The sequence below is a fragment of the Tinamus guttatus genome, unplaced genomic scaffold (genome assembly GCF_059628265.1).
Source record: "Tinamus guttatus ecotype Peru unplaced genomic scaffold, ASM5962826v1 Tinamus_guttatus_pri_ptg000246l, whole genome shotgun sequence".
Lineage (NCBI taxonomy): Eukaryota > Metazoa > Chordata > Aves > Tinamiformes > Tinamidae > Tinamus > Tinamus guttatus.
The window spans coordinates 9109071-9137040 of NW_028288780.1; the positions used below are offsets into that span (position 1 = coordinate 9109071).

The following is a 27970-nucleotide window of genomic DNA, read 5'->3' on the forward strand; positions in this document are numbered from 1 at the left end:
CTAGAAATTAGTATTGTGGAAGTCTGTGGTTGCTGAGCTTTGTATTCCCGGGAAGATGTTGTTTCTCTGGTTAAAAATCCTCTAGATTTTTTTGGTTGGAGGCAGTCTATGGAGTAAAAAGTCAGCCACACTCATACAAAAAAAAAAAAAAAAAAAAAAAACCCACGAAACAGAAGGTTCTGTCAACTACATCTTGAAAGAGTTTCTCTATTACATTTTTCATAATCCCCTTTCTATGTAGTGATGGGAGGGAAGACAAACTAGCAGCATTAGAGGAAAAATGGATTTATATACACGCTTCAAGAATCAGGACTAAAACCACAGCCAGATATTTTTCTGAACTTAACAAGGACCCTCCTCTGAAATGTCAAGCCCAGATAATATATTCTCTAATCCATCCACATTCTCTCACTTTTAGTGCTATCTCCAGCTCAAACTTTCAGGTATTGTAAGAATACCTATTAAACATTCAAGCTAAAATATAAACCTCCTTTCAAATGTGAATAAACAAAGCCCTTGGAATTATGGATTTGATTTACACTCATTCCCTCTGTGCAGGAGTCTTCTCATCCACTGTCACAGAATGGAGCAGCAGAGGAGCCAAAGTGGATGGATTAATCTGTCTGAGGTATTTTAGTTTAACAATCAGGCTTATAAAAAGGTTTTGTGCAGGCTGATCAGTAGGTTTAATGGGGGAGGGCATAAACGTCCAGTGATGAAACTCTTGGTGTCCCCGATCCTTTCTAAAAACTGAACCTAGGTACTTGCAGTACCTACTACAGTGCAGTCTTTACTTTAGGTTTTCGTTTACCCTTCCAAGGTGCAAAACAGCCTCGAATTTGCAACAGTAAAGCTCAGTTTATGCTTGTTTGCTATGATTCACAGCAGTATGGTTAAAACAGACCGTTTCTTATCATCCTGTTCCCACATAGCTCCACATCGCCTTGTTAAAAGTATTTTCTGCTTAACCTTAAGAGGCTTTTGTTCCCACCACCATCTGGATAGATAGGTAAGCTCTGCAGAAAAAGAGAGGCCATGGAACACAGACTGGTAGGACAACGTCAGGGCTGTGCAAGGAGAAAGAAAGGAGCCACCGTTCACTGTGGCAGGAAGCACCGACCATACCCCTAAGCTATTCCGAAGCCACTGACTGTTGCTTGCTGAACAACTACTCCAGTAGAGATCTGCACAGTAACTCTTAACACAGGCAATGGAAGGGGATTTGTCCTGCTACCTCCTGGCTTACCACTCATTTCCTTTTTTTAAGGATTTCTGGTCCAAAGGGCCACATGATGCACTTGTGCTCTGCAACGTCGCATTTCCTGCTTAAAAAGAGAAGAAGGGAAACTGTTTGGCTGCTCCAGCTCCCATCAGCTGACCTGCTTCTTGTCCTCCCCACCTGTGTCCTCTTCACACTTGGAGCATGCACACGCGCCCATACAAACACACAGCAACTATCAGAAGTTTTGAAGAGTTATCGCTTTTTCACCCAATGTTGAATCATGTACAGTGAATTGAAAAAAAAAACAAAAAAACAAAAAAAAACAAAAAAAACAACCCTACATTCATTAGGACAGGATTAGCGAGCATGGGAGGGGGGTGAACTCCTGCCAAGCACAGGAAATGATTTAGATACAAGTAAAAGACCTGGTATCAAAGGCCTTTTTTTCCGGCTCTCACCAGGAAAAAATTTCATCTCTCAAATGGGGCTGGGAGAGATTGAAAGGATTTCTGCTTATGCAACATGTATTAAAAATTATGGAATTGTACAGATTTCTATGCTGTCCTTTTTGAGGGCGCTGCGCTGGGCCTTCTGATCAGGTGTTTAATTGAGACTGAAATGTCACTGCTGAGTCCCAGCATTGCTCCCGCCTCTAGCTTAGTAGCTGCCGAATCTCCTTGTGCATGTGACACAGGAAGTCCACATATGAAGCCCCTCCACTCAGGCTCTTGTCCTCCACTAGAAAGTGTTTGAACAGCATCTCCAGTTTATCTTCTTGCTTCACAATTATTAACTATAAAAAAAAAAAAGGGGGGGGGGCGGGAAAACGACAATTAGCAATTTTTTCCTGGAAAAACAGACAGCAGCATATATGGTTTATGTTTATGTACTTCTTGTTGTACCAGTACTATATTTGTACTTTAACTTCTGGAACTATTTAAAAGAAAATACCATATTCAAGGTTTGTGCGTTAGTATGTCACAATAGGTTTGAAAATTCAATTCTTATGCAGATAAGCAGTGTTATTCACTTTCAGTCAACAGTAAACAGATAAATATCAGTCTGGAGACCAGGATTCTGCTACTTTATGCCTGACTTCCATATTTAATATTAGACCTTCTGTTTCCCCTTCTGAAAAGGCAGAAGAAATATCCATTTTACTTTTGTGAAGCCTTGGGTCTAGAAGAAACACGGTCTAGAAGAAAGGATGAAAATATAATAAAGGGAATTTACATTAGTTATGTGACACAAGCCAAGTAGCAACCTGGATTGTTTAATACATTCTCTGAACATTTTAAGCTCCTAATCAGCTAATTTGACAGCATCCGTTAGAGTGCTTGCCAATACTGCAGAGACATTTCTGTATCAAATCAGCCCACTATGCACCTTCGGAGCCTCTTTGCACGAACAGCTCATGCTAACCTATGTCATCAAAAACATGTCCAGGGCTAGTGCCCACAGACAACCTTAACTGTGAACTCCAATTTTAATTTGGATTGAGTAATTTGCATTTTGTTTTCAAAACTTTTGTAAAAGCTCACTGAGGTAAGGTTAGTACATGAAGTCCATAAATCTACAATCTTAGCACCAAAGTGGGGAGGGCTTACTGACCAACAGGAAACACGAATTTGTCAAAACTGTCCTTTATGATACCCTCTCCTAATTTTTCATCTGTAAAGATTGCTTAAAAAGCTGAAAGGGACCCAAATGCCTCTGCAACCAAACTGATAAAAATGTTTCTTTTTTTTCTTCCCCCTGTCATGTGTAATTGTCCTTCTCCAACTTCACAGAGGAATCACTGCTTCACCATTGCTTCTGGTCCTCTAGATATGGCCCAAAAATCTTCTTGGAAATTACTGGCATTGCAGTCGTGTATCAGTTCAGCAGTTCTCACAGCACTGGGTGACAGGTCCTAGTCATATTTGATTTGGAGCTGGCACAGGTGCCAAGAAAAACATTCAGTCTGTAGTGGCTATCTATAAATCCCTCTGACAGTGGGGAAAAAGCAACTTATGCACAGTAACAGTGACAAGATTACAAAGCGAGGCATTGAAAACAAACACACACACAGAGGAAAGACAAATGTACAAAAGGAAACACAGAACTTCAAGACTAGTAACACGACTTATTTCAGATCCTTAGAAACTTGTACATTTGAATCACAATGATGAGCTCAGGGAGAGCAAGTTTCATAATACATTTTGTACGAGTAAGACCACATTTTTACCTTCATGTAGCGGGATCGCTGCACTTGAAGCATGTCAACAATGGATCTCACTTTCTTTGAAAAAGGGTTTTCCAAGATAGGCAACATACTCTGAAATGCAAGATATTGAATCTCCATTATTGTCATAAAATGTAAAGCAACAAAAAAACCTCAATTTTGTATTTTCAACCTATGCAAAACATCTATCCCATCAGAAATCTTTTTGATAAGCTAAATTAAGACAGAAGTGTACAAACAGATCAGATTTACACCCCAATTGCTAAATCCATGTAAATATCAGCTGTTCTCCATCATCAGTGAAGCATGGCTTATCAAATAAGCTACACAAAGCGTGCCCAGACTAGGAGTGTCTACACTTCAGAATGCAGCACAGCTAAGTCAAAAAATGAATTCTGGTGTTTGTGCTTCTTCACTGTTAATAGTATGAAAGTTTTAAAACTACTTTCTGAACTTGGTTTCTGTGTGCTTTAAGTACTGGGTGATTATCACTACATTATCTCCCACACTGACATCCAGCTCACCAAGGTGTTGCTAATTTGGCTGAAGGATGACACTCCAAAGAGATTCTGGATCAGGCCTTGCTGCACATTCACTCCCACCCACACAAAGATGTTCAGGCCGTTCTCCAGCAGATATATGTCACCCTTGGAGAGGCGCTCCTCTGAGTTCCGGATTGCTGCTGGCAAGGAGTCACTGTCAACATCTGCTTTGGTCTGTTTCAGAGTGAAATTTAAAAAAAGTTATCAAGGCTATAATGCAAGAACATCTGAGGAAGCAAGGTAAAATTCTGTTGCTACAACTCCAACCAATTGCTCATTTCTAGGACTCACAGTCAGCTGCTCGCATATTTCCTTTTAAACTGTAGAAGCTATCTGTAATGCTGCATCAACTGTGACTGAAACAACCTTTTCATCAGCTTACTTTTCCCATCTAACACAACATTAAAACACAGATATTTTATCAAAAGAGAGCATAAGGCTGTTGCCAGAGAGCTCTGCAGTTCCAACACTGGCTCTTGGAGCAGAAACGTAATTAGTTTACTCTAGCAGCTCTGACACTGAAAAGTCACAACAGTGTGGTATGTGGCATTTCTCTGCAATGCTTTAAATTACCACATAAAATTCCAAGAACCTTTAGGATTTTTAAGACTATCAAAGAACCCAAGTCATCTTTGTCACTGGTCACATGGCACAGGTTGGAGAAAATCCCCCAGCAAATTCACAAGATACTGTAACGCATCTATCTCTTTAAGTGAAATTAAATGAACCACTCAGACAGATGGCTGGTCCCAAATCCTTCTCAAACAGCTTTCCCTTTGTAAGATATAAATACTAGTTCTTAGGGGCAGGGCAAGACAACATCAGGTCTCAAGTAGTAAGAATATCTTGAATTACTCACCAAGGGCAAAAGCCTGGGATAAAAGAAAACATTTGTTTCTGCCACATCCATGGATGTAACCAACTGACGAATGTAGGCACGGTCATCTGTCGTGACCTCCGGACCGGGCTGAAGGACATCACTCTTCAACACACAGTTCAAGTACACAGGAAGCAGCTTCATGCATTCAGGCAGGATCAGCTACAAAACACAAGCCAGCCAACAGAAGGTCACCTACCTTGCTAACTCCAGCCATGCTACCTACACTTAAAGTGAGGCTTTCCTAAGCCCACTTGTGAAAGCAAGTGCAAGACACATGCAAGGAATGCGTCCTAGTATTCTAATTATATCATAGACTTGCAGAAATAATCTAACAAGTTTCCCTGGAAGAGGTAACAATTTATGGTCTCCAGACAAATGTCCAGAAAGCTATTTTCAACTGTGGTTTTACTTGCAGGTTGGCTATTTCCTCAAACCTTCTCTTTGCAGATTTCTGCTGAGCAATGCAATTCACTTGTATTGAATAGATTACATGTGATGAGAGCTTATTCCTTCCTCTTTTAACATTTGAACCTGCAATTTAAATCAAAGCTGGGTTTACCTGGCCAGCAGAGGAAGGACTAGCACAGTTCTTCCGATAGCAAGCCAGGATCTGGGCACACTGGTTAACCAGCGCATCTCGTACGGTCTTTACGGGACTACTGAGAACTCCACGATATGCTGCAGAGAGATGGACAGTCATCAAATCTTTATTTTATGCAACACTGCTCAAACCATAACATGGCAAAAACCCACAACAAAGCAAAACCCCTAACACTTCCACAAACTAAACTGAAGTGACCATTGCTTACGAAAACTCTTTTTCCTTCAAATTTATGTGGGAAACATACTATTAAAGATCACACAAAAAAAACTTATCTACTCTGCTTTACCACCTCTTCAACTCTATTTCTCATATACTTTAAAGTATGGATAACTGTACTTGTAAGTACAGGGTACTAGAAAAATTCCTTTAAGAGGCTGGCCATTTCTTGAATGATAAGCAACATTTCTTAACTTTTTCACCTGTATCTGTAGCCCTTGTCCTAAGCAATATTATCATAACTTTGTGCTCTTTCCTGCAAAAGAATAAAGTTATCACCTGAAATTTGAAGAGACTAAACAAATATCCCCCAATTACAACAGGCCTTTTAACAGCAGTAAAAGGCTAGGCCTCTCCATCATATGTAACATTACCATATTTAGCCAAGTAATTGATGAGCGTATCTGTCTCGCAGTTTCGATAGAGGTCAGCCAGCTGGGTGCAACAGTTCAAGGAGAGATTGTGAATGCGGAGTCGTCGCTGTCCTGCACAGCTTGTATACAACAGAGCACACTGTGGGACACAAAGGCAGCAAGATATAGAAAAATATGACCTTGCTAAAGAAAGACAGCCTAGACTTGAATAAACTTGATGAAAAGTTAGAACTTAGATGCCTAAGCAAATAGAAAACTTTAAAAATATTTTTACACAATAAGCTAGTAGCATATGCAACTACATATAGAGTCAATGAAAAATAACAAGCAGCAAATTTAAATATTTGTAACATTAGAACTGAACTACACAAGACAGTGGCTTGAAGAAGTCTAGGTCTGGGAATGTGTTTCTCAAAGGTCAGGGCCACAGTAAATAGCTGGAGAGAAATAACAATAAAACCTTGCTTCTTAAGCGAACATATAACAATTCAGCTTCAGACCAACATCATACTCTTTTGCAACTGACATTCTTTCTGGTTTAAATTAGGTACACATTGACACGTTTCTGTTGACAATTCTGATTGATTACTTCACTTTGCTTCTGCAAAATGTCCCCCTCACCTGAAGGAGGGCACCATTGTCTTCACTCAGTTTATCATCGTGCTTGAATTCCACTGTGATAGTTTTATCACAGTCCAAACCTGCCATCTCCACATCAGTTGTGTTGCTCATATAGAAAGCTCCAAAAAAGTCAGTTGCTCGAATACCTAAAAGAGAAAGAACAAGGAGAGCCTCATTTTTTATTTCAATAGTAACACTTACAGGACAGGCTTAGAAGCACTGAGAATCCTATTCTGACAAATTCTTAGTAGGGATCTCTGTTGAAGTCTTGACAAAAAAAAATCATTACAATTTCAAAGCTTTTTGACAGACAGCTTGTTGCATAACTTTGTCTCAGGATGTTCTAAATTGTGTAAACATCTGTTACATCCCATATCCTATTCTTCAGGTGGTCAGTTAGTTAAGACTCAAGTCATGCTAAGACCCACCTGTGCTGGTCCTCACTCTCATCACAGCATCAAATCCCACTTCTTTCTGGACATCTCTTCTCAAGTCATTCAGGAACCTATCCTGGTCTGTTTCCAGCTAGAACACAAGCAATAATTTGAGTGTCACAATTTGTAAGCCAGAGCTGTTCTATAGGCCATCAAATAATTTAAAAACAGGTATCATCTCCTGCAGCCTTAATCTAAAATCAGTTGTCACGTAGGACTCGGTGTCCTACTAATTTAATGTCATACAGAAAATTAATAACATGGCTTTCTTTTTTTTGTATAAATATATAAGGCTAAGGATTGTTTGGGTGGCAATTTAGAAATTCAGGTAGCAGCTTGGTTTCAAAGATGGACTTGCTCACTACAGCTCACATCACATAAAAGAGCTGCTAACAAAACAATACGTTGTACTCGGACAAAACAACAGCCTGACCCTATGAAGCTCTTACCTGGAAATAAGCATACTTATAAATGGAGCCTCCTGTCTGGTAGGTTACTACCCCTAATGTTGCCACGTCCAAATACTGGTTTGGAAATAGAAATAGATCCACGCAGCAGCCTTGGGCCACACAGTCCTTGGCCAAGTTGTTGTAGAAGCTTGTCTGGGGTTGAAACAAAGTCTAAGAAAGGAAGTCAGACATCAAAAGTTGGTGATAGGAAAAAGATAAGAGAATCAAGTGATAGTGGCAGTCACTTTTATACTTTGAGTCTCTCTTGAAGGTTAAGCAGTCATTCAAATTCTTCTTGACCCTGCCTTTGAAAATCCGTCTGAAAACTGGCATGAAAATTAAAATACCTTTTACTTCAATTGCGAACAAATTCTGCATATTCACTTGAAAAAAGCTGTACAGACTTCTCCTATATAGGACTTCAGCTCTACACTCCTATTTGTTCCCACATCAGAATTGTCTTTAGAACATCATGTCTACTCAGCTTTACTCGAGAGAGATGATGATAAACATGCAGTACGAAAAGACTAGTACTGGCCACAAACGTTACATTACTTACTACCCTTCTTATTTTTTAAGTTATTTCATAGTTGTTTTATAAGAAGTATAATACAGACCTGTACTGTAGGACAGTAAACCATTATTACCTTCTCCTTGTCCGTGTTGATTAGTTTCCTGTCGTCTCTGTTCTTCAGCTTCCCTGGGGCCTCTGCAATGGGCAGAGAAGTGTGGAAAATGAAGAGCTTGCCAGCACACTCAGCTGCCTGCAAGAAATAGGGTGAAATTGCTCTGGTTAGAAACAATTACAAAAATTGTAAGGGAAGTTTGAATTCAAGAGCATCTGCATTCTCATTGCTTCATTATGTGAGGAAGGAAGCAACTTAGACATGTTGTTCAGTAGCTATTTGGTTATATCAGTGGCACCAACACCTGAAGCACAGCTTGCTGTTCAGTTATAGAGAAACAAGTTTCAGTTCTACAGGATCTTTGCTAATTGCATGACAGAGAGAAAGGGCCTGGCTCCAAGGAGAAAGAGGGCAGTTCATTTTTTTTTGTTTGTTTGTTTTTGGAAGCAGGACTCAGCTACAAAAGCTCTTACTCAAATGAGCTAAGGATCACCTTCTCTAAACTACAGCTAGTCTGAGGGAAAGGAGCACTGTCATAAGCAGTAAAAGATTTGGGGAGCTGAGCTTCAACGGATAATTAAATCAATAACCTATGTGAACACTGGCCAACAATTAGTAGCTTATTTTCTCTAACACATAAAGCACACAAATGAAATGATCAACTACTATTATTGCTTGACATAACTGAGTAGTCAGGATATCTCTCATGAAAACTGGGATTAAGAATGCCTTATAAGACAAAGCAATACAATCAGGTTTGGATTGAATCACAGAAATAGTAAATTCAGTTATTACACACAAGTTTGAGTTGAACCACACAGGCAATGCTCGGGATGAGATACAGGAATGGAAGACCCTTATGAAAGATTTACTTGGCTTTCTACTTGGCACATTGCTGCTGAAAACTTCTACAGATAGCATCATCTTCTCCTTTTATTTAAGATTATACCAGAACTCAAACACAGACTTAGAAAAACACCATGTTAAAGAATTCTTTCAATGAGACATGACAGCTCAGCATCCGGCTTCAATGCCAAAAGGTCTTTTTGTAGATTCTGTAAACTGTCCAAAACCAAGTACAGACAGGTCACTGAGATCAAGTCATATGCCTTGTACTTTGAATGAAAATGATTAAGCATAAAAAGAATTGGAGGCAGAGACACTTGAAGCATGGACCAAACATTCCCTAACTGCAGTGCATCTATTGCAAGAAGACTTATGAAAAGCGTTAAAATTCTTTCTGGTGTGCGTCAACAGAACATGAAATTTTGAGTACTCAGACTTTAAAACAACTTGCAATGACAATGCATTTACAAACCTTTAATGCCTCCAACCCTGCTTGAATCACAGGTGCAAAAACAGTTTCTGTTTCTCTCGTGTCTGCAAACATTTCTGGAATCTGGTCAAGCAAACTGGTTAAAAAAAAAAAAAAAAAAAAAAAAAAAAAAAAAAGCAAGAGAGAAGAGTCAGTGAGATTCAACTCAACTGGTAAACCCAAGTTGCAGCCAATAACACACAAGATTGAAGAGGCTTACATAGGCCCTTAATGTGTCCATTCTGCCCCTACTGTTCTGTGGTTTTCTGTAATTTCTACAGTATACTGCAAATTTATTGCTTATCTATGAAAAACTGATGCTTTGTCATCCTTTATCAACTTCCCCATCCACAGCAATTTGTTCAGTGCTTAAATATAGTGACAACTGCTGCATATTCTAATATGTTCTGTGTCTTCAATATACCTCAATGTACTGGGAAGTAAATTCCAAACTAGGAAAACAAGCAACACTTTGCCCCCGTTTGAAAACAAACAAACGGGATCCAACTTGTGTACTATGCAGACTAATGTGTTTAACCCACTGTTTTGTATTTGTGCTTTTCAATGGATTAAAAAAAAAAAAAAAGGCAAGGATTTTTCTTTTAAAAACATGCTTTGCCCAGTCTAGTTTCCAAAACCTAGCTAGCTACATACCATGGTTTAGTTCCAGTATCCTGTTAAACAGTTATCCCAATTAAACCTTATGAATCTTTCCCTTTCCTTCCAGATCTTATCTTCTTTACTTGATTCAATCAAGTTTCTTCACATAACCAAAATTAGACACCATTGTTTTCCCAGCGTACAGTTATTTAGACAACTGCCTTAAAGCCAGTGATTCAGCCTTCTTGCAACTTTTGCTCTGCAATATCCTGGATGTTCTTATGCCCTTCACCGCCATAAAAGCTCCCATGCTTCTTTGTCAGTACCATCTCAAAACAGCACAGGAAGTTGAAATACATGACATGACTTCTAGACACGCAACATGACAATGAAGAAGTAATAGGTTTAGCTGCTTAAGCACAGCATTTGAATCAATAAAGAACTTTACTACATACATCTTAATTCACTTCCTGTTACCTGGCAATAACTGTCCTGGATTCGTTCACGTTCACGAGAAAACCATCAAGAAGTGGCACAAACATATCGGCCACATCCGAGACGACCATCATTTGTGGCTGTGCCAGCGAGCTCTTCACATTGTAGAAGTGTAACACTTTGTTGTAAGTGACAAATCCTACCCGAATGGCTGATTCTTCCATGTTGCCTTCCCTGTAAGAGGCACACTTTATTTCACATCCAAGCAATGGATGTAATCCAAGTCACTTTACAGAAAAGTAAACCCGACACAATAAGGGATAAGGGAAAAATTACAGGAAGGAAAATTCTGATTTCATCTGAAAAGTTGTCCAGAAAGCTGTCCTTCCTAGCCCCTTGGGGTCAAAAGGTTGACAGTGTCATCAAACAACTTTTAAATGTGGGACATTTTAAGGCAGAAAGTGACATTTTCCCCCATTTTGAATGGCTAGAACAATACACGACATGCCTACCTGGGCAAGTAATCTAGAAGTGACTTTAATTCTTCACATATTAGCCTCACCAAGCCACTCTTCACAGCATTATAGGACACATCAATCATGAAAATGAAAGCAGGTGGACTCGGAAACTTATTGTTCTGTGGAAGGGAGCAAAAAGTCACATTCTGTCAGCATGCAGCCCGCAACAGCTAAGTAACATGGTCAAAATTAATGCTGTTCAAAAGCTCAATAGCCTGCACGTAGTTTTCATTCACAGGCAGGAACTGGGTGTTCAGATCATTTTTCCACACCTGCCAGGCTAACACAGGCACATAAAGTACACTGGGTTTGAAGTGGATCGGTGTTACGTGTCCCAGATGAAATTTCGTCATTGGTCAGTGAAAAGCAGCTTAATGACAACTGAAACAACCATTTGTATGACTTGGCCAGATAGGAAGAGTTTCCTCAGCTCTCAAGATTCTGTAATCTGACCAGACCTTGACTAAGAGTCAAAAGATTTTCTTCTCGGAAAGCTGGAAACTTTAAAGTCTCAAGTCTCTAAATATCAGGTTTGCTTTTCCCCACTCACCCCACCCTTCAATCAGCAGCTCTCTCTCTGCAATCAGATTGGAAGCATAAAAAACAAAACTGAAGAACTTGCAAAAACCTGAGATCACATTTCATTCATCTTTAAATGGATCTTAAGCTGTTAGAACTGAGAAGATTGCTTTACCTTAACCTCAAACTACAGCTGAAGCATTATAAGGTAACTAGGATAGAGTCGCAAACCACACACACAAAAACACCACAGTAAAAAATGTGCAGTACTTTACCTTGCAGTAGTCTACGGTTGCCAGAAACTCGTAAGAGCCCAGTGATAATTCAGGTCGATCATAGAAGTCCACTCGTTTACCAGTATGATCCAAATGCTGGAAATAGTGAGGCGGTACTGAAAAAGAAGAGACATCGAGTTCAGGGGCACATCCACTATTAATATTTTCACTGTCTAGAGAGTTAACATGACAACAGCTGGTTCCAATAACACAGCAGGAAAGCTAGCTAGTCTTCTGCACTATCATACAAGTGTAACATGAAAGTATTCAAGCAACCCAAAAGCATCATGCAATCCAACAAACCCAAACTTCTCAATTGGAAACATCACCACATGTTCTTAGGAGTCTTTTCAGAGATTTAAACCAAAGGAGCATATACCTTAATCTTGTAAAATTATCATCAAATGACTTGCAGCGGAATTTGAGATAAACTACTGGTCTCACCCTTACTACCTACATTCAGACTTACAAAAGGATTAAGCTCCTCATTTTGCGAGCCAGATACTGTAGGAGTTAGCTTTTTCTTTTCCTTCCCACGCTGCACAAGAGAAAGTCTAAGAAATCTCAGGTGCAGGGGCTGCCATAGTCCCTTTATCAGAATAGGGGAGATAGTTCTTGTAGTGCTTTGCAAGGTGTTAAGGAGAATCTGAATGTATAACCACATACGCCGTGCTCCTAATACTGTTGTAGAGCCATCAGAAGGCCAAATGGGAGTTTTTAATAAAATGCAGACATGACAGTAAATATATCACCAACACTGCGAATTATAAAGTTCAAGCGCACAGGCAAAAGTGCTTGCCTGGATCCAAATACACTTTTTGGTAAGAATGAGAATTAAAGCAAGTTTTCGACTACAGGTTTTCAGCTGCAAAAATAAAGAAAACATTTGCGTTTTGCCCTAAGACTTGTCATGAGGGTTCCTCCTTCAGAACTGCTAAGGTTGCAAAGCGTGTTCCAGGGTTTAGCCCCTATTCCTACACAGCTTCATAAGAGAATTTGTAACAACAGGATTAAGGTCTTTTAAATTTTTTAAAAGATTTAACAGTTCAAAAGAAAGATAATAGAATGTATTGAGTTTCTATAAGCAGTTATCACTCTCCTCTCTGAATGCACATCCGTGTCAAGGTAATCACCCGATCATCCCACCCTTATTCAGTATCTAAGTAGGCCTGATAAGCAAAAACATCCTCACTCATGCTACTGAGTAGATGCTTATCTCAGCCTATCACAGAAAAAGGTAAATCTGAAAAAAAAAAAAAAAAAAAAAAAAGGAAAATTGCAAATAATTGCTCAAAATACCATATTTTACTATGGGCACCTGATGCTAAAACTTGTTTAATATAAAAATACTAATGCATAAGCACCTAAACAATTTGAACATCAGCATCTTAGAACTGAGTAATGGACATGTAAGAGTATTTTTAGAAAAATAAGCATATACTAAAGCACAATATGTCATAAATTACATTCAAACGATTAAAACAGTTTCTTAGCATCTTGTTCAAAGATGATTCTGATAGGGTCTACAGGCCAATTTCCAGCAGAAGCCTTACCCTCAGTGACACAGCTGCAGAAGCAGCACTGGAACCTTCTTCCTCCCTCTATGAACTGCATAAAAGGGCACATGTAGGCCTTGCACCTATTGCACCGGACAGGGCCAGATTCTCCATGGTCTACCAGGTAAGGAAGCGTCTGTGGAAACAGGAGGAAAAGAGAAAATAAAGGTCACAGTGAAGGAGGAAATGACAACACATTTTCGTGCTAAAGAACAATATCCTTGTACATTGCACAGGACTTAGGATTTTGGCAGCTGAGAGGAAGGGGAAGTCAGAGCAAACATTCCATAGACACTTTGCAATTCAAGCTCTTAACGCAGGTGTGTAACTCTGGGGGCTGCAGACACCAAGAGGCTCTTCCAGAAACCCAAGCAAGGATTCCTGCATGGTGCTGCACTGCCTTCTATAGTGGCCTGCTTGAGGAGCACAAGCTCCAGCAGGAGTACCATACTGCACAGCACTGATGGACCCCAAGCAAACTCAAAAAACAGAAGCCATTCAAAGGATGGCTAGGATATATATATTTATTTAATATAAGCAAATCTTTAAATATTATTTTCCCCTTGTACAAGCTCTTGACTAAAAAAAAAGTCAATGCATTTCACATATGCAAGAACTTTAATCCACATTGTCTTAAAAACTCTACTGGTCAGTGTTACTTTTTAAGCTCCACCATGAAATAGAATATAACCACAATTTCTGCTTCTCATGACCCCCAATATAGCAAGGCCTCAAAACTGATACATAGTTATCATTTTTAAATTGTTACTGACAACACAATATAATTGCAGCCAAACAAAACAGAGATACTTGGCAACATCTGCAGTTTCTCAGATTCTGAAGGAACCAGAAACAGTTTAGAATGATTAAGAACTTTTGCAAGATCAAAGGTGCTTTCATAGTTCAAAGCACCTTTCATACCTGTAAGTATCTATCTCAAAAGAAAATTCAGCTACTGCTTTTAAGCCTTCTGACGTTAAAGACTGGAGATCATATTCTCTCAGCATCCTTAAACTTCTGATCATGCCTAAGAGACAGCACACTCTTTAAGCAGGAACTGCACAAATGCCCAAAACACACTTTTCCCCCTTCTACCCACAGATGTATCATTCAATCTGTCATTCAACTGCACTAGTCACTTCCTGCAGTAAAATGGTTTCATGACCAGTGTTTTTTCAGCTCCTATCGCATGCTGACCTTGTTGGAGACAATATAATTTCAGGTTTTCTGATGGCCAAGGCATGCTGGTCCTGTGATTCCACAGAAAAAGCTTTGCCCCGTCCCCTCAGCCTTTCCCCTGACTGCATGCATGCAAACCAGCTACCAGAGGTGCTGTAAATGTGCACAGTACTACACACAAACTGACGCTAATACCACTTACTCCCAGGCAGGGCTTTAAGAACACAGCATTACTGTGCCAAGACTTCCTTTCTGATTAGTGCAAGTTCACATGGGACAAAGGCCCTATATCTGGGAAGCAAGTGCTGAATTGTATAGATTCTAGATGTATCTGAATATTGTATTTTCACTAGTCACGTCTCCTCATTTCTGATTATTTTAAGCATTAGTTCTGTTTACAAGGTCTTACTGCTCTGAATCAGCTGAGCCTTCATCTGTCAGAAGGGCCCCTACAAGGGTGTTTGCCCTTGTTACAAGGAACTTCCCAGTTCTGGAAGCTCACTGATCTCCAGGACACTTTTCTGACCCGAGTCTTGTTTCCTCTGGCCATCAAAAGTGTTTGCTCAGAGCACAAGCACTGGGAGAGCAGACATTGGGTGTTTGTAGCATTTCCTCTGTACAGACTGGCAGCTCTGCGAGCCTCCGGGTTTCTGAACTAAGACCACATTTATCTACTGTCCTCCTTTTAAACTCCAGGCACAACACAGGAATTAACTTCACAGTTTAATTTTAATAACAACCATTTTTTCAAAATCCGAACTACAGTTTAGGGACATTAATAAAACAACACAAGAAACTTAAAAATCCAGATGACAGTACCCTCAGCAGATGCCAATGTTAACTTTAATAGGGCACAGAGTACTGCCACTGTATATATTCAGTTTTCACAACAAGCACATTTGCCTTTATGCCTCTGCTCCAAGCAGGCTAACACAAAATATTAACCAGACTCTATACAAAGTACTCTCTATAGAATTTCTAGCTCTGTAGTACTCTGGCAGCTTTTGTCTGCAGCAAGTAGAGTATGCAAAAGGCTCAGGACACATTGAACTTATAAGGAAATAAATTCTCCACACAGCAAGGGCAGAACATAAGAATTGTTCAGCAGTGCCTAGTACTCAGTCTTGTTCTGTCACTTATCCCACCCAGAGCTTTGCATGCACATTTTGCAGTTTAGCCAGTGCTGCTGGACACCACAGCTTGACCTCCTATGTCAGACTTCATTTCAGTGATTAGTAACCATTTAAGTACTGTAGGGTGAAAAGGAAAATGAGATGAAATAGAAGTACATGCATTTGTTATCATCCCAGCATTTGGGTCATTTGACCAGACTGTTTGACCAAAACACTAAATGCAAAAAGGCTGATTCTCACAGAGATCAGAATCTACAATATTTTGAACACAGTATTTTTCTACCTAACAGATCTCCAAAGCTACATCCTTACTGGAGTACCAATGTTTACTTAGTTTTCATTAGCTAAGCATTTCTTCTGTCAAATTTTAAACAGCTTGTTTGTTAAACACGGACAGTTAACAGCACTCTCCTGGGGTGGGATAAGAGTGCCTTAACTGCACACACAGTTCTCACCTCCTCTGGGGGTAGAGTAGCCAAAGGCTTTATGACAGCAGCTAGGGGAACTTGGGACTGCTTGGCCATATCCGAGGTGCAGGGAATATTGTATGATGTGCATCTTATGTAGCGTGGGCTTGCATTACCTGGGGGAAGGGGAGAAAACAAACGATCAAACAAAAAAAAAAAAATCACAAACATTTCAGGCATAAGTTTACATGTAACAAAAAACTGAAGATATCTCCAATTCTGTTCAAGCTTAGAGACTGACATTAACTGAGTGTCTCTATGGCTTAATCTAAACAATTTGAATCTAACTTGAATTCCAAGAAGAATATCTCTTCAGGATTTACTATGAATAACAAGAGCTCTTAATACAAAAGAACTCAACCTGACTCCATATAAGCTTAATCCTCTACAAAGCCCTCCTGTTTCACCTTTTGCTTTGCAGACTAAAACATGCGGGCAGCAATCGTAACTCAAACATTTCTAATATGTGACCATGTAATTCGATCTGAAAATTAAAGCACGTGATTGTAGAACAGGGTTCCACAGGAATCCTGGAACGGAATTCTAAGGAAACCTCAGAATTCTCAATTTTAAGTTAATTCACAAAAAGGTGTGCCAATGATTTTAGTACATATAGATATGACACAGATAAAAAGATGAAATACTTCTGTGAAGCCCATAGTGTATTGTTAAATCATGAGTGAGCTGTCATTTGGTCTATGTTTCCAGTCCAAATCACACGATATTGCGCATTTCAGTACTAAGCTATTGTGACACAGCTCTACAAAAGAAGCTTCGTTTACTGCTTTTCATTATCCCTGCTAATGCTGGTCCCAAGTATCTGCCTTAGAAAACATCAATTGTCTTCACTTGGTAACTGGTTACTAGTTGCCAAGCATTCAACGGAATCTAAATTGAGATCAAACTAACACAGTAACACAGGACTCGAAAATAATTTGTTGCTAATTCACATATCCCCAACGTCTCAAGTCATCCCCAGACTTTTCCTATTTCTCTTTCCCTTTTTGTTTTTTTATTAAAAATGTAGACAGTTCTGTCACCGAGTCTTTGGGGTTTGTGCTTCATTTGTTTATTTATGAAGGGAACAATATTTTACCTTGATCCTTGACCAAGAAATTTGTAGTAACAAGAGGTGGAACCTGCCCTCTCACTCCAGTGACAAATGGTTCTGATCCACGGTTACTTCTGTCATCTTCAATCACTTGAATCTATGATGGAAAATACCATGTTAATCCTTCGAGGATTAGTTTCGAAGTATAGTTACAAATCTTGTGTTGTACAGTAAGGCAGTGAAAAGGGGACCTGAGACAAACATTACTAGCTCTAAAAACGAGAAGCCTAAAGCAAATGAGTTTTACCAAGCAGTCACCTCTGTTTGATTTGGAATAATATAGAATGATTTTTAACAACAAATAACTAAAGACACAAATAATGCTTTTCCCCAAGTATTTTGAGTATTAAGTATTCTGTGTTTTAAGGTCTGATCTGGATTCACGAAAGCCAAACTCAGATCAATAGAGGCATTTTTAATATTATTCCTCTGTTTATTGGCTCTAGCTAGATTAAAATCAGAAGCTTCCATAAACCTCAGAGTAAAGTTCTATAGAAGACATCCTTTTTTTTTTTCCCCCTGCTTCTCCTGTGTTAAGTTCCCAGTGTTCTCATAAGCAATTTTTTTTTCTATTCAATGCAACTCTGACCTAAAGACAGATACTTGCAAGCTCAGATGAAAGCAATCATTGCTTCCCAATACAATAGACTTATTGATTCAAGGCTAAACCTCTCAAAACTAGTAAAAAAAAAATCTTATTTCTTTTTAGTATTTCAGCTTCTCCACTAACAGATATACCCAGAATCATGGAAAAAAACATTAAGCAATTAATTTTTTTTACTTAAATATCCATTGAACTTTATATGAGAAGATTGTTATGTGACCTTTCAGAATACTTTTCCATAGCACTGATTGAATCAAAGCGATAATGCTAGCAACCACTCTTCTGATTGTATTTTCCTACCAAGCACACGTGCCTTTACTCAAAGTACATTATGAAATGCAGAAGTTTGTACAGCAGAGCTTCTACTCTTTACCTTACAGATTCCAAGTTGCCAGCTGAAAGCCTGCCGCAGCACTGGATAGTTACTACTCCAGAATAAATTGTGTCGGCAACACAACTATCAGTACCTGCCATATGATCAACTACAGCCAACTAAACAAGGAGTGGGTAACAATCCTAACCCATTCTTTTTTTCTTCCAATCCAAAAGGTAGCTGCTTTTGTTTTCTTTACTCTCTAAACATAATCATTAAATTTTCAAATTCAAAATTTAATAATTATGCATAAGCACAGATAATGAAAGAATGTTTATAGCTCCCCATGCCTTATTAATCTATTAAAAATTTGGATCAGGAATTAACTGTCACTTCTCACTTCTAGAACTTCAACGCATTAGCCCAGCACTGGCAGGTTAACACTCAAATTTTCCTCAAAACTGGTAGACGACAACTACAAAAGTCCATGTCATGTGTACGTTAACATGGGACACAGCACAGGCAATTTTATGAGTGCTCACACTCTGAAAATGCCAATTGGACCCTGATAATGGAGATATTGTAAGGATCAGACACAGTGAACGGAAAACATTCTTCATGATCTGTTTCTAAAACTGTCTGTTTTCTATTGTGCCACCATTCATCACAGAAGAGAAGATTTAACAGCCTCTTGTGATGTTATGTTACAAACTTTGATAAGGCAAGCAGAAGAGGGCGAGGAAAGGATAAAGGATTAATCATGGAGGGTTAGTGAGGTGAGGTTTAGGTTTCAGGCATGCACAGATGGTCACCAACACAGACTACAGTAGACAGATATATACAGCACTTACTGGACTAGGAATTGCATCAGGATCTATTCTGTGCCTGGGTTTCTGCTGCGGTGGCAGCTCATTAAGTTGCTTTTTTTTAAAAAATAAAGAGTGCCACAAAAAAAGAAAAGAGAATATAACAAAAAGTAACAGTGTTACTTCTCTCTACCAAACCTATAGTACTGGAATTAGATATATACATTGGACAACGGTTCATGCAACAAAAGGACAAGTACCACACCTGCTTCTGCACCATACACTAATCTCAAAAAATCCATTTTGTCATGGTATTGGGCCTGGCCTCTGAACATATTGCTAACAGATGTAGCGGCTCACGTGCTTGTTTTTGTTAGAAATTGGGGATTTATGCTTCAAGAACATGCTAAAATGAACGCAATTGATACAAGCCATTTGAGATCTCATTTAGTGGAAAAGAAAAGAAGCAGCCAAGCAATTAAAGATTTCTTATATTCCTGTAAAAAAAAGTCATAAACTATAAAAATTTAAACAAACTTGGAGTCTAAACAATTCTTGACTTTTCTAACAGCACCAGTCAAAATTTAGCAGTAATTCAAGACTAAATTATTTCTAATAGTTTTAAAGTGAACTGATTGCAAGAATCACCCTGGAAAAAGCTTATTGATATCAAATGATTGTGGCCTTCTGAAACAATGACAGAACACAATTGGAAACAACAAGTGCAACACAGCAGACTAACGGGAATAATCCCACCAGTCTTCATATTACTCATCGTAACTAACCATTACACATAATTGTTTGTCCTTTCTCAGAACCCTGCTTCAAACCGATAACCTGAGTTTGAGAAGTTGCCCTTACTTATATGAAGTAAGGTTGTGACTTTAATGGCCACAAAGCTAGCCAGCTCTTTCCTTTATTCATCCAATAATCTAGCAAAGGAGAAGCAAGACAAGAAACCTTACTTTTAACTTGCTCACAGATCATAAGTTCACTAAGTTCACATCATAAGGTCACTAAGCAAGAATCTGGAAGTGGTGAAGCAAGCTTAAACAAAGCCCTCCACGAATTCCCAAAGTGTAAGATAATATGGAAAAATACCTGAGGAATTACAGCAGTGATTTCCATATGCAATATGTTTTTTTTTTTTTAAATCACACACACAAAAAGTGTAAAACACAGCCCCCCCCCAAAAAAAACCACACACACCCTGCTTTCTGCTTCTTGGCATAAGAAGCACCTGAAGCAAAATACATGAAAAAGAAAAAAAAAATCAGGCAAACACTGATATTCTTTCAACAAGAAACCTGCTTTCAGTCTTGGTCTTTGTCAGTTTCATGATACTGTGCAGGGATTTACACTGATAAAAGCAAAGAAAGCTTACAGGGCTAGGAATGGAATCTGGATCCAAGCGTTTTGGTGGAGGGGGTGGTCCAGGCTGACTTCCGTAATTTGGTGTTCCTGGAAAGACTCCTCCATAGTTTGGTTGGGGACCCCTTGCCTGTCCGAATGAACCTTAAAAAAAAGGATACTAGAATTAAACCACAGCTAGTATTAGAGATTTCCTTATTAGGCATTGCTCTTTTTCCTGCAGTCAAGAAGAAAAAAAATAGAAATCTACCTTCTTTAGAGTTAATTAGGATAGAACAGATTTATCACAGTGCTTCAATTTGCAGCAACTTGCATCTCTTGAACAGTTTTGGCTATCTGTCTTCACAGCAATAGCTTAATTTCTGATAATTTATCTGTGGGGCCTGAAATTATTTCTTTTACTTCCCATAATTTCAGTCTGTTATGGAATAATTGCATCATTCAGCCCATCAGTGTTTTTACACTCAGCACTAACATGGACAGGCATTTTAAACAAGCAGTTTACCTGGTGAGTTGTGCAAAGCTACATGGGGGACTCTCATTCCAGAGCCCTACAGGTGATTATTTTCCCCTATTACTTACAAATATTTTTGACAAAAAACAGCTAAAACTACTTATAAACCAGAAAGCTTAGCTGATACTCATTACTGCTAATCACACAGGAAGTGTGAAAGCTTCTGCAAGGAGAAAAATATACAGTTGTCATTTGTCTGGTTTTGTGAATTAAAGAAAGAAAATAGCAACTCCTTTTCAATGTATTCCAACTCTTCTCATACATGCGGAATATGCAATACTAGCCACAAATTAAAAAAAGACACTGACACTTTCAGGATTTCAAATCTCTACTTTTGAATAGATGAGAATGCAGATATCAGATTAATCAATGTGCATATTACAAATCTGATCACAAATTCTTGCCCTAAATAACATGTAGAATGACACATCCTACCGCTTTTTTTGGATTTGTCTTTTGGACAAAAGCACCAGGAAGCTTTAAAGGAGTCTACAAGGTACAGACCTGAGATGCAGTCTCAATCTGCCACACACAAACACTTGACTGCAGTCCTCATACTGAGGATACTCACCGTTCTGCTGCATTTGGTATCCTGGCTGGGGAGGATGCGTGGGAGGAGGTGGCCCATGGAGACCGCCCATAGGAGGTGGCCCTGGGTGAGGTCCTGACATGCTTGATGGAGGTGGTGGTGAGGACACGTGGTTAGGCTGGGATGTTGGTGCTCCAGCAACTGCTTGCCCAGGCAGTGGAGGGCCTTGCATGGGAGAAGGCCTCGGGGCGCCTGTAGCAGGAGGGTAGGAGGAAGGTCCAATCCCCGTAGAAGAGGGAGGCGGGGCGAAACCAGGGACTTGACTAGGAAGGCGCTGAGTAGATACTGGTTGACCAGAAAAAGGAGGTTGTGCCAAAGGAGGACCCTGAGACACACTGGTAGGAGGGGGTCCTTGGCTCGAAGTGTAAGGTGTGTAGAGACCAGATCCTGTTGCAGTAAAGCTTCCTGAGACTGGGGGAACAGATGTTGGGGGACCTGATAAAAATAAAAGTTATATCATCTTTTGTTTCGATCCTCAAGACAATAATTTCCAAATGTGGTTCAGAAGACACAAACCCCATTTGCTCTAGAGGATTTAAAACAGCCCTACCACTTTCTTAACTTCAGATGGACATTCCAGCTTTAATAAAGACAAAGGGGAAGTGAGAAAACCCCTAAATTTATCTTACAAGGCATCTGAAACTTGTAAAACAAGAACAGTCACATGCCTGCCTAGCAAGTCCTGGAACTGAACTAAGTTTGAATCTCAAACTCCATAATGAATTGGAGCCTATGGTCCAACAACGGCTGAGCTTTGTGGCTTTAGTATCATCGAACTATCATCTGGTACATTTACTCTAAAATGCTGTGTGCAATGTAGTTTGCATATACTAAAGACAAATCTCTGGTCCTCACTGTTAAAAAAAAACATGTTATTTAAAGTACAGGGACTAGAAGAAATACAAGAGGACACACTACCTAAGTTTGGCTTATACTTGTATAAGCATGTTTCTTCTCAATTCCCGGTAAAACTCTCCACCAAGTCATTCACAATTTCAATCCTTTCTGAGTTACTGAATTCCTTTGCCTTTATTTGACTGTGTTCCACAACAGCAACAAAGCACCTAGACTCCGATAGCTTACTTCGGGATAGACTGTTTCTGTGCTTAATGTACAGATTAATCTGACCAAGTAATGAAGGAGTATACTGCGTGTGCTCCAGTACTACTACCTGTCTTATCTCCCACAGGAGTCTCGACTTAGTCAAACAAAATTGCTGTTAACTGAGATGTCAATGTTCAGAGAATTAATTTCACCATAAGGGAAAAAGTAACTGCCTAACAAGAGCAAGTCTCTTATGAAATGACTAGCACACATGAAAAGCAACAACAAAATCACACGGCCAGAAAGACTCACCGTAGCCCAGTCCAGCTGGGGGAGGAGCAGGAGTTGAAGTACTGCCAATGGTCATCCCTGCCATGTGAGTGCTGAGCTGCTGCGCGCTGGCCCGGGGGACGCCGTACTGCTGGAAGGCAGACGGCTGGCTGGCGGGCGGCGCCGAGCCCGGCAGGAATGGCTGCGGAGCAGGCGGCCTGCGAGGGGAGAGGGGAAACGTCACTGCACTCCTCACGGCGCCGGCCGCACGGACAGCAAGGCATTCTGACAAGCAAGATGCAGTTCTCAAAAAGCCGTATTACAACAGCATTAACGATCTGTGTTTCTGACAAGAAACAGAACAAATTTTACTTCCTTTGCCCTTCTCCGCATTAGATTAATAGGAACAGCTCAGGTCTATCAAGTGAGGCCTTTGTTTGGATTTGTTCTTTCTGCACATACCTGTGCACCTGGGCTGCCGAGGCTGGAATCCCATTCTGCACATCTCCTTGCCCAAACTGACTGTATCCTGGGTGCCCAGCAGCAAGAGATGCTCCAGAGGTGGGAGGGGGAGCTCCAGAGGTTGGAGGGCCTCTTAGCGAACCTAAGGACAAAGAGGAAAAGACAAACTATGATTATTCTCAAAGGCTTGAATCAGCTATCATAAAAAATCAAGGTAGGTGGAAAGAAAGTATTCAAGCAAAGTTTAGCAATGGCTATGCTAACAGAGCAATACTCCACTGGTAGCAAATCATCCATACAATTATATATTAGTAGTAGCAAAATTGAAAGTACAAATATTTTTAGCCTGCATCATTAGTCACATCTCTGCAAAGACCAAGCGGAAAATAAGCTTTGTGGAGAATCTTCAAAAGGCATCGTTATGTGAGCCTTCCTCACATTCTCAATAAAATATGAAATGCTCCTCACCAATAGCCCAGTTATTTTTATCCAGAGCAAGTAAAGTATTTACATGGAACCTAATGTTCCTAACAGGTTGTTTTTTACCACCTGTAGAGCAAGTAGGTTTTGTGAGCAGATACATAGTGCTTAAAATTATACCCAACTGCCTGCTTTTAAACAACATGTAACAGGGGCCAACACAGAGTTTTCTCTTCAACATCTCAAGGTTGGAGCTTAACAGACACTTTCTCATTTTGCATATTAAATTAGTTCAGCCACAGCACAGGCATGTTTGCCTCAGAATCAAGTCTCCCCCTTTCCCAGAAACAGTTCAGTGCTAGCTAACACGATGCTAGCAGAGCAACTTCAGCATCTACTTCCAAAAAAGAACATAAGATGCTATTTTAAGCACAAGACACTGATGAGTAGAAGCACATAACTGTGCCAGGTAAGCACAAAGGAACATATTGGTGCATGTTGAATGCAGATGACTCCTGATGGAGCAAACCACCAGAGCGCCAGGCAGCAGATCCCCAGACCCCAGCTTCTCTCCAACAGTGGCCAGCACAACAAGTTTACAGGACTCTCGGAAAGTTTCTTGAAAGGAGCCATTATGAAATAGGAAGCATGCAAGAGAAATCACTTCGCAATTCCACAGCGCCATTTTTACTCCGAAACATGAGGTTTCGGCTTGTTTATGTTTTTATTGTCTGCTATGCTTAAGTCTTAGTAAGAGTATGAAAGTAAATTCAAGCAATTAGCCATTGTATGCATGAACATCTAGTATATTTTATTACTTTTTAATAAGTCTTTCTGAATCTCCTCTTGCTCTTCATCAAGACCTAGGACTAAATTACTTTCAAATAAATGTTTTATTTTGACATACCATCATCCTTTCACACCCGGGCTTTTCTAAACTACTATTATAACATAGTAACATAACATCATCATTTTATTTCTGTGGCCAAGCATTTCCTCATGTCTAACAATTTACTCTCTCTATGGCATTTCTATTTCTGAACATCTTTTGTGCTATCTTTTAATGTTAATTTGATATAATTCAGCTATTTTGGACTATCTTTCCTTTGATGGCGCAAGGAAACTGTTAACTGGCATCATTACCCTTCTCCTTTAAAAGCATATTTAATTCAATTTGTAGAAGGTTTCACAACAGAAAAAAGCCTCCTGTTCTTTCTCTTGCTTTTTTTTTGCCTCCCCCAGCCAAAAAAAAATTCTCTAAAGAAATTTACTTGAGCAGTTATGAATATCTAGTAGTTTATAATCTTAAGATTCATTACTCCGGAGGAATCCTGAAGCTCCCCTTCAACACCTTTAAGATACTCATCACTGACCTCAAAACGAAGGCAGATTACAGCGTACTCAACCACCTGCGAGTTTATTCTCAATGCACTAAGACCATCTCATCCATCATCAAATGCAGACTTGGCTCAAACTGACTCCCTACTGTTCTAAATACACACGACACTACCAGAAATGGCTCATGCAAAACATGACTCCTTGGAAGAAAGGAAAATTCAACATGATTTGTTGGAATATTTTTAATTCTTGCACTTTAATTGCTTGCTTTGCAGAAAGATATTTCCTCCTTCAAGACATAGCTTTTGTAACTATAATTATTCCAAACATATATGGAGTTTTTATGCTATATGCAAGAAAGCTAAAAAAAAAAAAAAAATATATTCCCTTCAAATAAAACAGAGCTAAGAAAAATTTCATGACTTTCAAGACCAAGATCCCATTACTTCAGAAAATTTCTTTGTTGCAGTTCTTTATAGAACATTACAATCACGTCAAATCTTGCATTCTAGTTTTTGTTCAAATGACAGACCACTTGCTTTTAAACTAAGGCTTCTCTTTGACAGAATCTGAATAGGCCAATTCAGGTTTTGAAATCAACTTCTGGAATATATTAGTCACAAATCTGTTCATCTCTGAATCTGCTGGCATAAGGGCTTTCTACTAGGATTGTTTCCTCATATCCTATTTATGTTTTTGGAGAGCTGCCTACAAGCAAAGCAAGGAGTGTGTCACCCAACTGGGCCTGAATAATCAGGTATCCACACCTTCGAGATAAATATCTGTATTAAGCAGCTCTAGTGCCAGGATTCGACTTAAGAAAACCACCCTCTTCCCCACACTAGAAGCCGCACAGCACAAACACTCCCATAGAAAGGACACTATTTACCTATGAAATTAGGTGCAAGAGAGGAAGTGTCAGAGTTGAGAGAAACAGGAGAGCCCTTCGAAGGGAACCCCAAGGAAGGGAAGTAACCTGGAAAGACAGAATACGCCAGTAAATCAAGCAAGGGAGAAGGCACCAAAAGACCCAGTGATGAGGTTATTCCACACAGCACAGAAAATACCACTTAGATAAAAATCCATGTCACATTTGCCATTTATTCCTTACTCACTCTCACTGCCCTACCACCCCAAATATATACTAGCTTAATACCAAACTCAACTGGTATCATAAATTGAGTCTACGTAAAATAATACAGCAGCAGCCAAAGAGTCACTGATGAAACTTGCCCTGCACCCAAAAAAAAAAAAACAAACCACCTTTGTTCTCCTTGAATCTCCTTCTCTCCATCAAGAAAACAAGCCATTTCTCCCTGTTCCTTCCATGAGCATGAAACACCAGTTATTCAGGGGCTACATATACATTGGCTGGCTGAAACCGCAGCGAACAGCACACTCCACAGCTGAGCTCTGCCCATCTTTCCTGTGAAAGGGGAAGGTTTCCTTCATCTGCACAGGACTGATGTTTACTATTTCTATAAGAATTTTAATGCTCTGTAAAATTAGTTCAAAATTCACAGATTAAAAGTGCTGTTGGATGAGATTTATTGGAGGGAGGGAAAGAAGAGATTAACGAAAGAAGAGGAAGACAGTAACTGAATAAGGTGTTCTTCAGCACACCACACTAGCCCTTCTACACTCCATTATCCTGCTAATCCTGGTTAAAAAAACAGCAGGGTAACTGTTCAGCTCCTACAGAAATCTTTCTCAAGGACACAAACTTCAGTCTCTCACTTCTGTTAGTTTTGAGACAACTGTAGGTACACTGGTGTTCTATTCTTCTCATCAAATACAGCTTAAAATTCAAAAAGCTGCAAAAATACAGTTTACTTGGAGAAGAAAATAGCACAAAAGACATCAGCCCAATTAGCCTTTTTGTCATTCCCTTAGAAAATGAATCTGAAATCTAAACAGACACCTCAGAGTGAAAAATCTGTGTTCGTATCTCAGTTGAACTGAAATCATACAGACCTTATCCACAAGACAGAACCACACTAGGGTAATAGTACTTTCTCCTACACAATATTTCAGGAATCACTTTTAATCTCCCCAAAAAATACAGGTGTTCAAAACCAAAAACTCATCGAAGTTGCTTAAAAACTTGAAAGAAGCCTTTATTTTGAAGGATAACAAACAAAAATAAAAACATGGACTACTTTGCAAAAAAAGATACAAGCTTAAACCTATTTTGCCTCTCCAAAAGTAATGCCACTGTTCAAAACAGAAAATTTTGGCACATATTAGTACAAGCATGTATCTACAAACTTTCTACTGGTTTTAAAGATTTTAAAGAAAGTAGCTCTATCAAATGTGCTTTTTATCTAGAGCTGTATCTCTTAACTGTTACGGATGGAGTGTCTTTCCACACATTAATGTAAAGTAGTCTCGGTTACAAATCTCTTACAAGCCCCTAAAAGCCACCCCTCAACAAAAGTTATTTGGGAAAATTGTTCTATTCAGGTGCTTCAATATCACAGGGACAGTGAAATACAGTAAGAAAGTAGGCTGTGCAGGTCGAGATGTTATTTTAGCTATAGAAGTAAACCATACTAGAATGGATAAATAACAGAGCAATATCCTGAAAATGTACAAGAAGAACAAAACCCCTAACATCAGGCATACTACATACAAGAACAAAGAGAAATACTACCACAAAAGAAAAATTAGTCAGAGGAACCATTTAAAACAACATTCAGTGCATGCAGCAGTTCACAGGTTATTAAACAAAGTTTTGATGGAGAAGTACCTTGTGGAGGGACGGGCTGTTGGTATCCTGGCACGGGACCATTATAAGCTCCATATTGGGACTGGGGAACCCCTGGCAACGGTGGCCCTCCGTAGCCCGGCTGCTGGTAGCCCTGATAGGCAGGCTGAGGCTGCCCGTAGGGAGGCCCGGTGTGAGCTTGCTGGTTTACGCTCATTGTATTCACATCCCC

General features: G+C 39.5%; 1 protein-coding gene across 2 annotated transcripts; it reads right to left on the bottom strand.

Annotated features, from left to right (window-relative positions):
* Positions 1–1716: 1716 nt before the first annotated feature.
* SEC24C (SEC24 homolog C, COPII component) lies at positions 1717–27970 on the bottom strand. 2 transcript variants are annotated; one of them, XM_010211410.2, is made up of 24 exons: positions 27781–27970; positions 25921–26007; positions 23274–23415; positions 22854–23029; positions 21480–21932; positions 20408–20538; positions 19069–19137; positions 17286–17397; positions 16178–16305; positions 13408–13546; positions 11855–11970; positions 11055–11179; positions 10585–10776; positions 9511–9604; positions 8214–8330; positions 7567–7737; positions 7112–7208; positions 6684–6829; positions 6063–6201; positions 5428–5546; positions 4848–5027; positions 3971–4162; positions 3450–3539; positions 1717–2015 (listed from the first exon to the last, which is right to left on the bottom strand). In XM_010211410.2, the coding sequence occupies exons 1-24, from the start codon at positions 27953–27955 to the stop codon at positions 1875–1877; spliced, it is 3531 nt and encodes a 1176-aa protein (XP_010209712.2). In that variant the 5' UTR covers positions 27956–27970; the 3' UTR covers positions 1717–1874. The 2 variants fall into 2 exon arrangements, with proteins under 2 accessions (XP_010209712.2, XP_088382546.1); XM_088526420.1 differs by lacking the exon at positions 19069–19137.

Coding starts and splice junctions, on each gene's coding strand:
- SEC24C (XM_010211410.2), bottom strand. CDS start 27,955: ATGAGCGTAAACCAGCAAGCTCACACCGGGCCTCCCTACGGGCAGCCT. Junction 10,777..11,054: donor CTTCTAGATTACTTGCCCAG/GTAGGCATGTCG, acceptor TGCCTCTTACAG/GGAAGGCAACATGGAAGAAT. Junction 2,016..3,449: donor AGCGATCCCGCTACATGAAG/GTAAAAATGTGG, acceptor TTTTTTTTATAG/TTAATAATTGTGAAGCAAGA.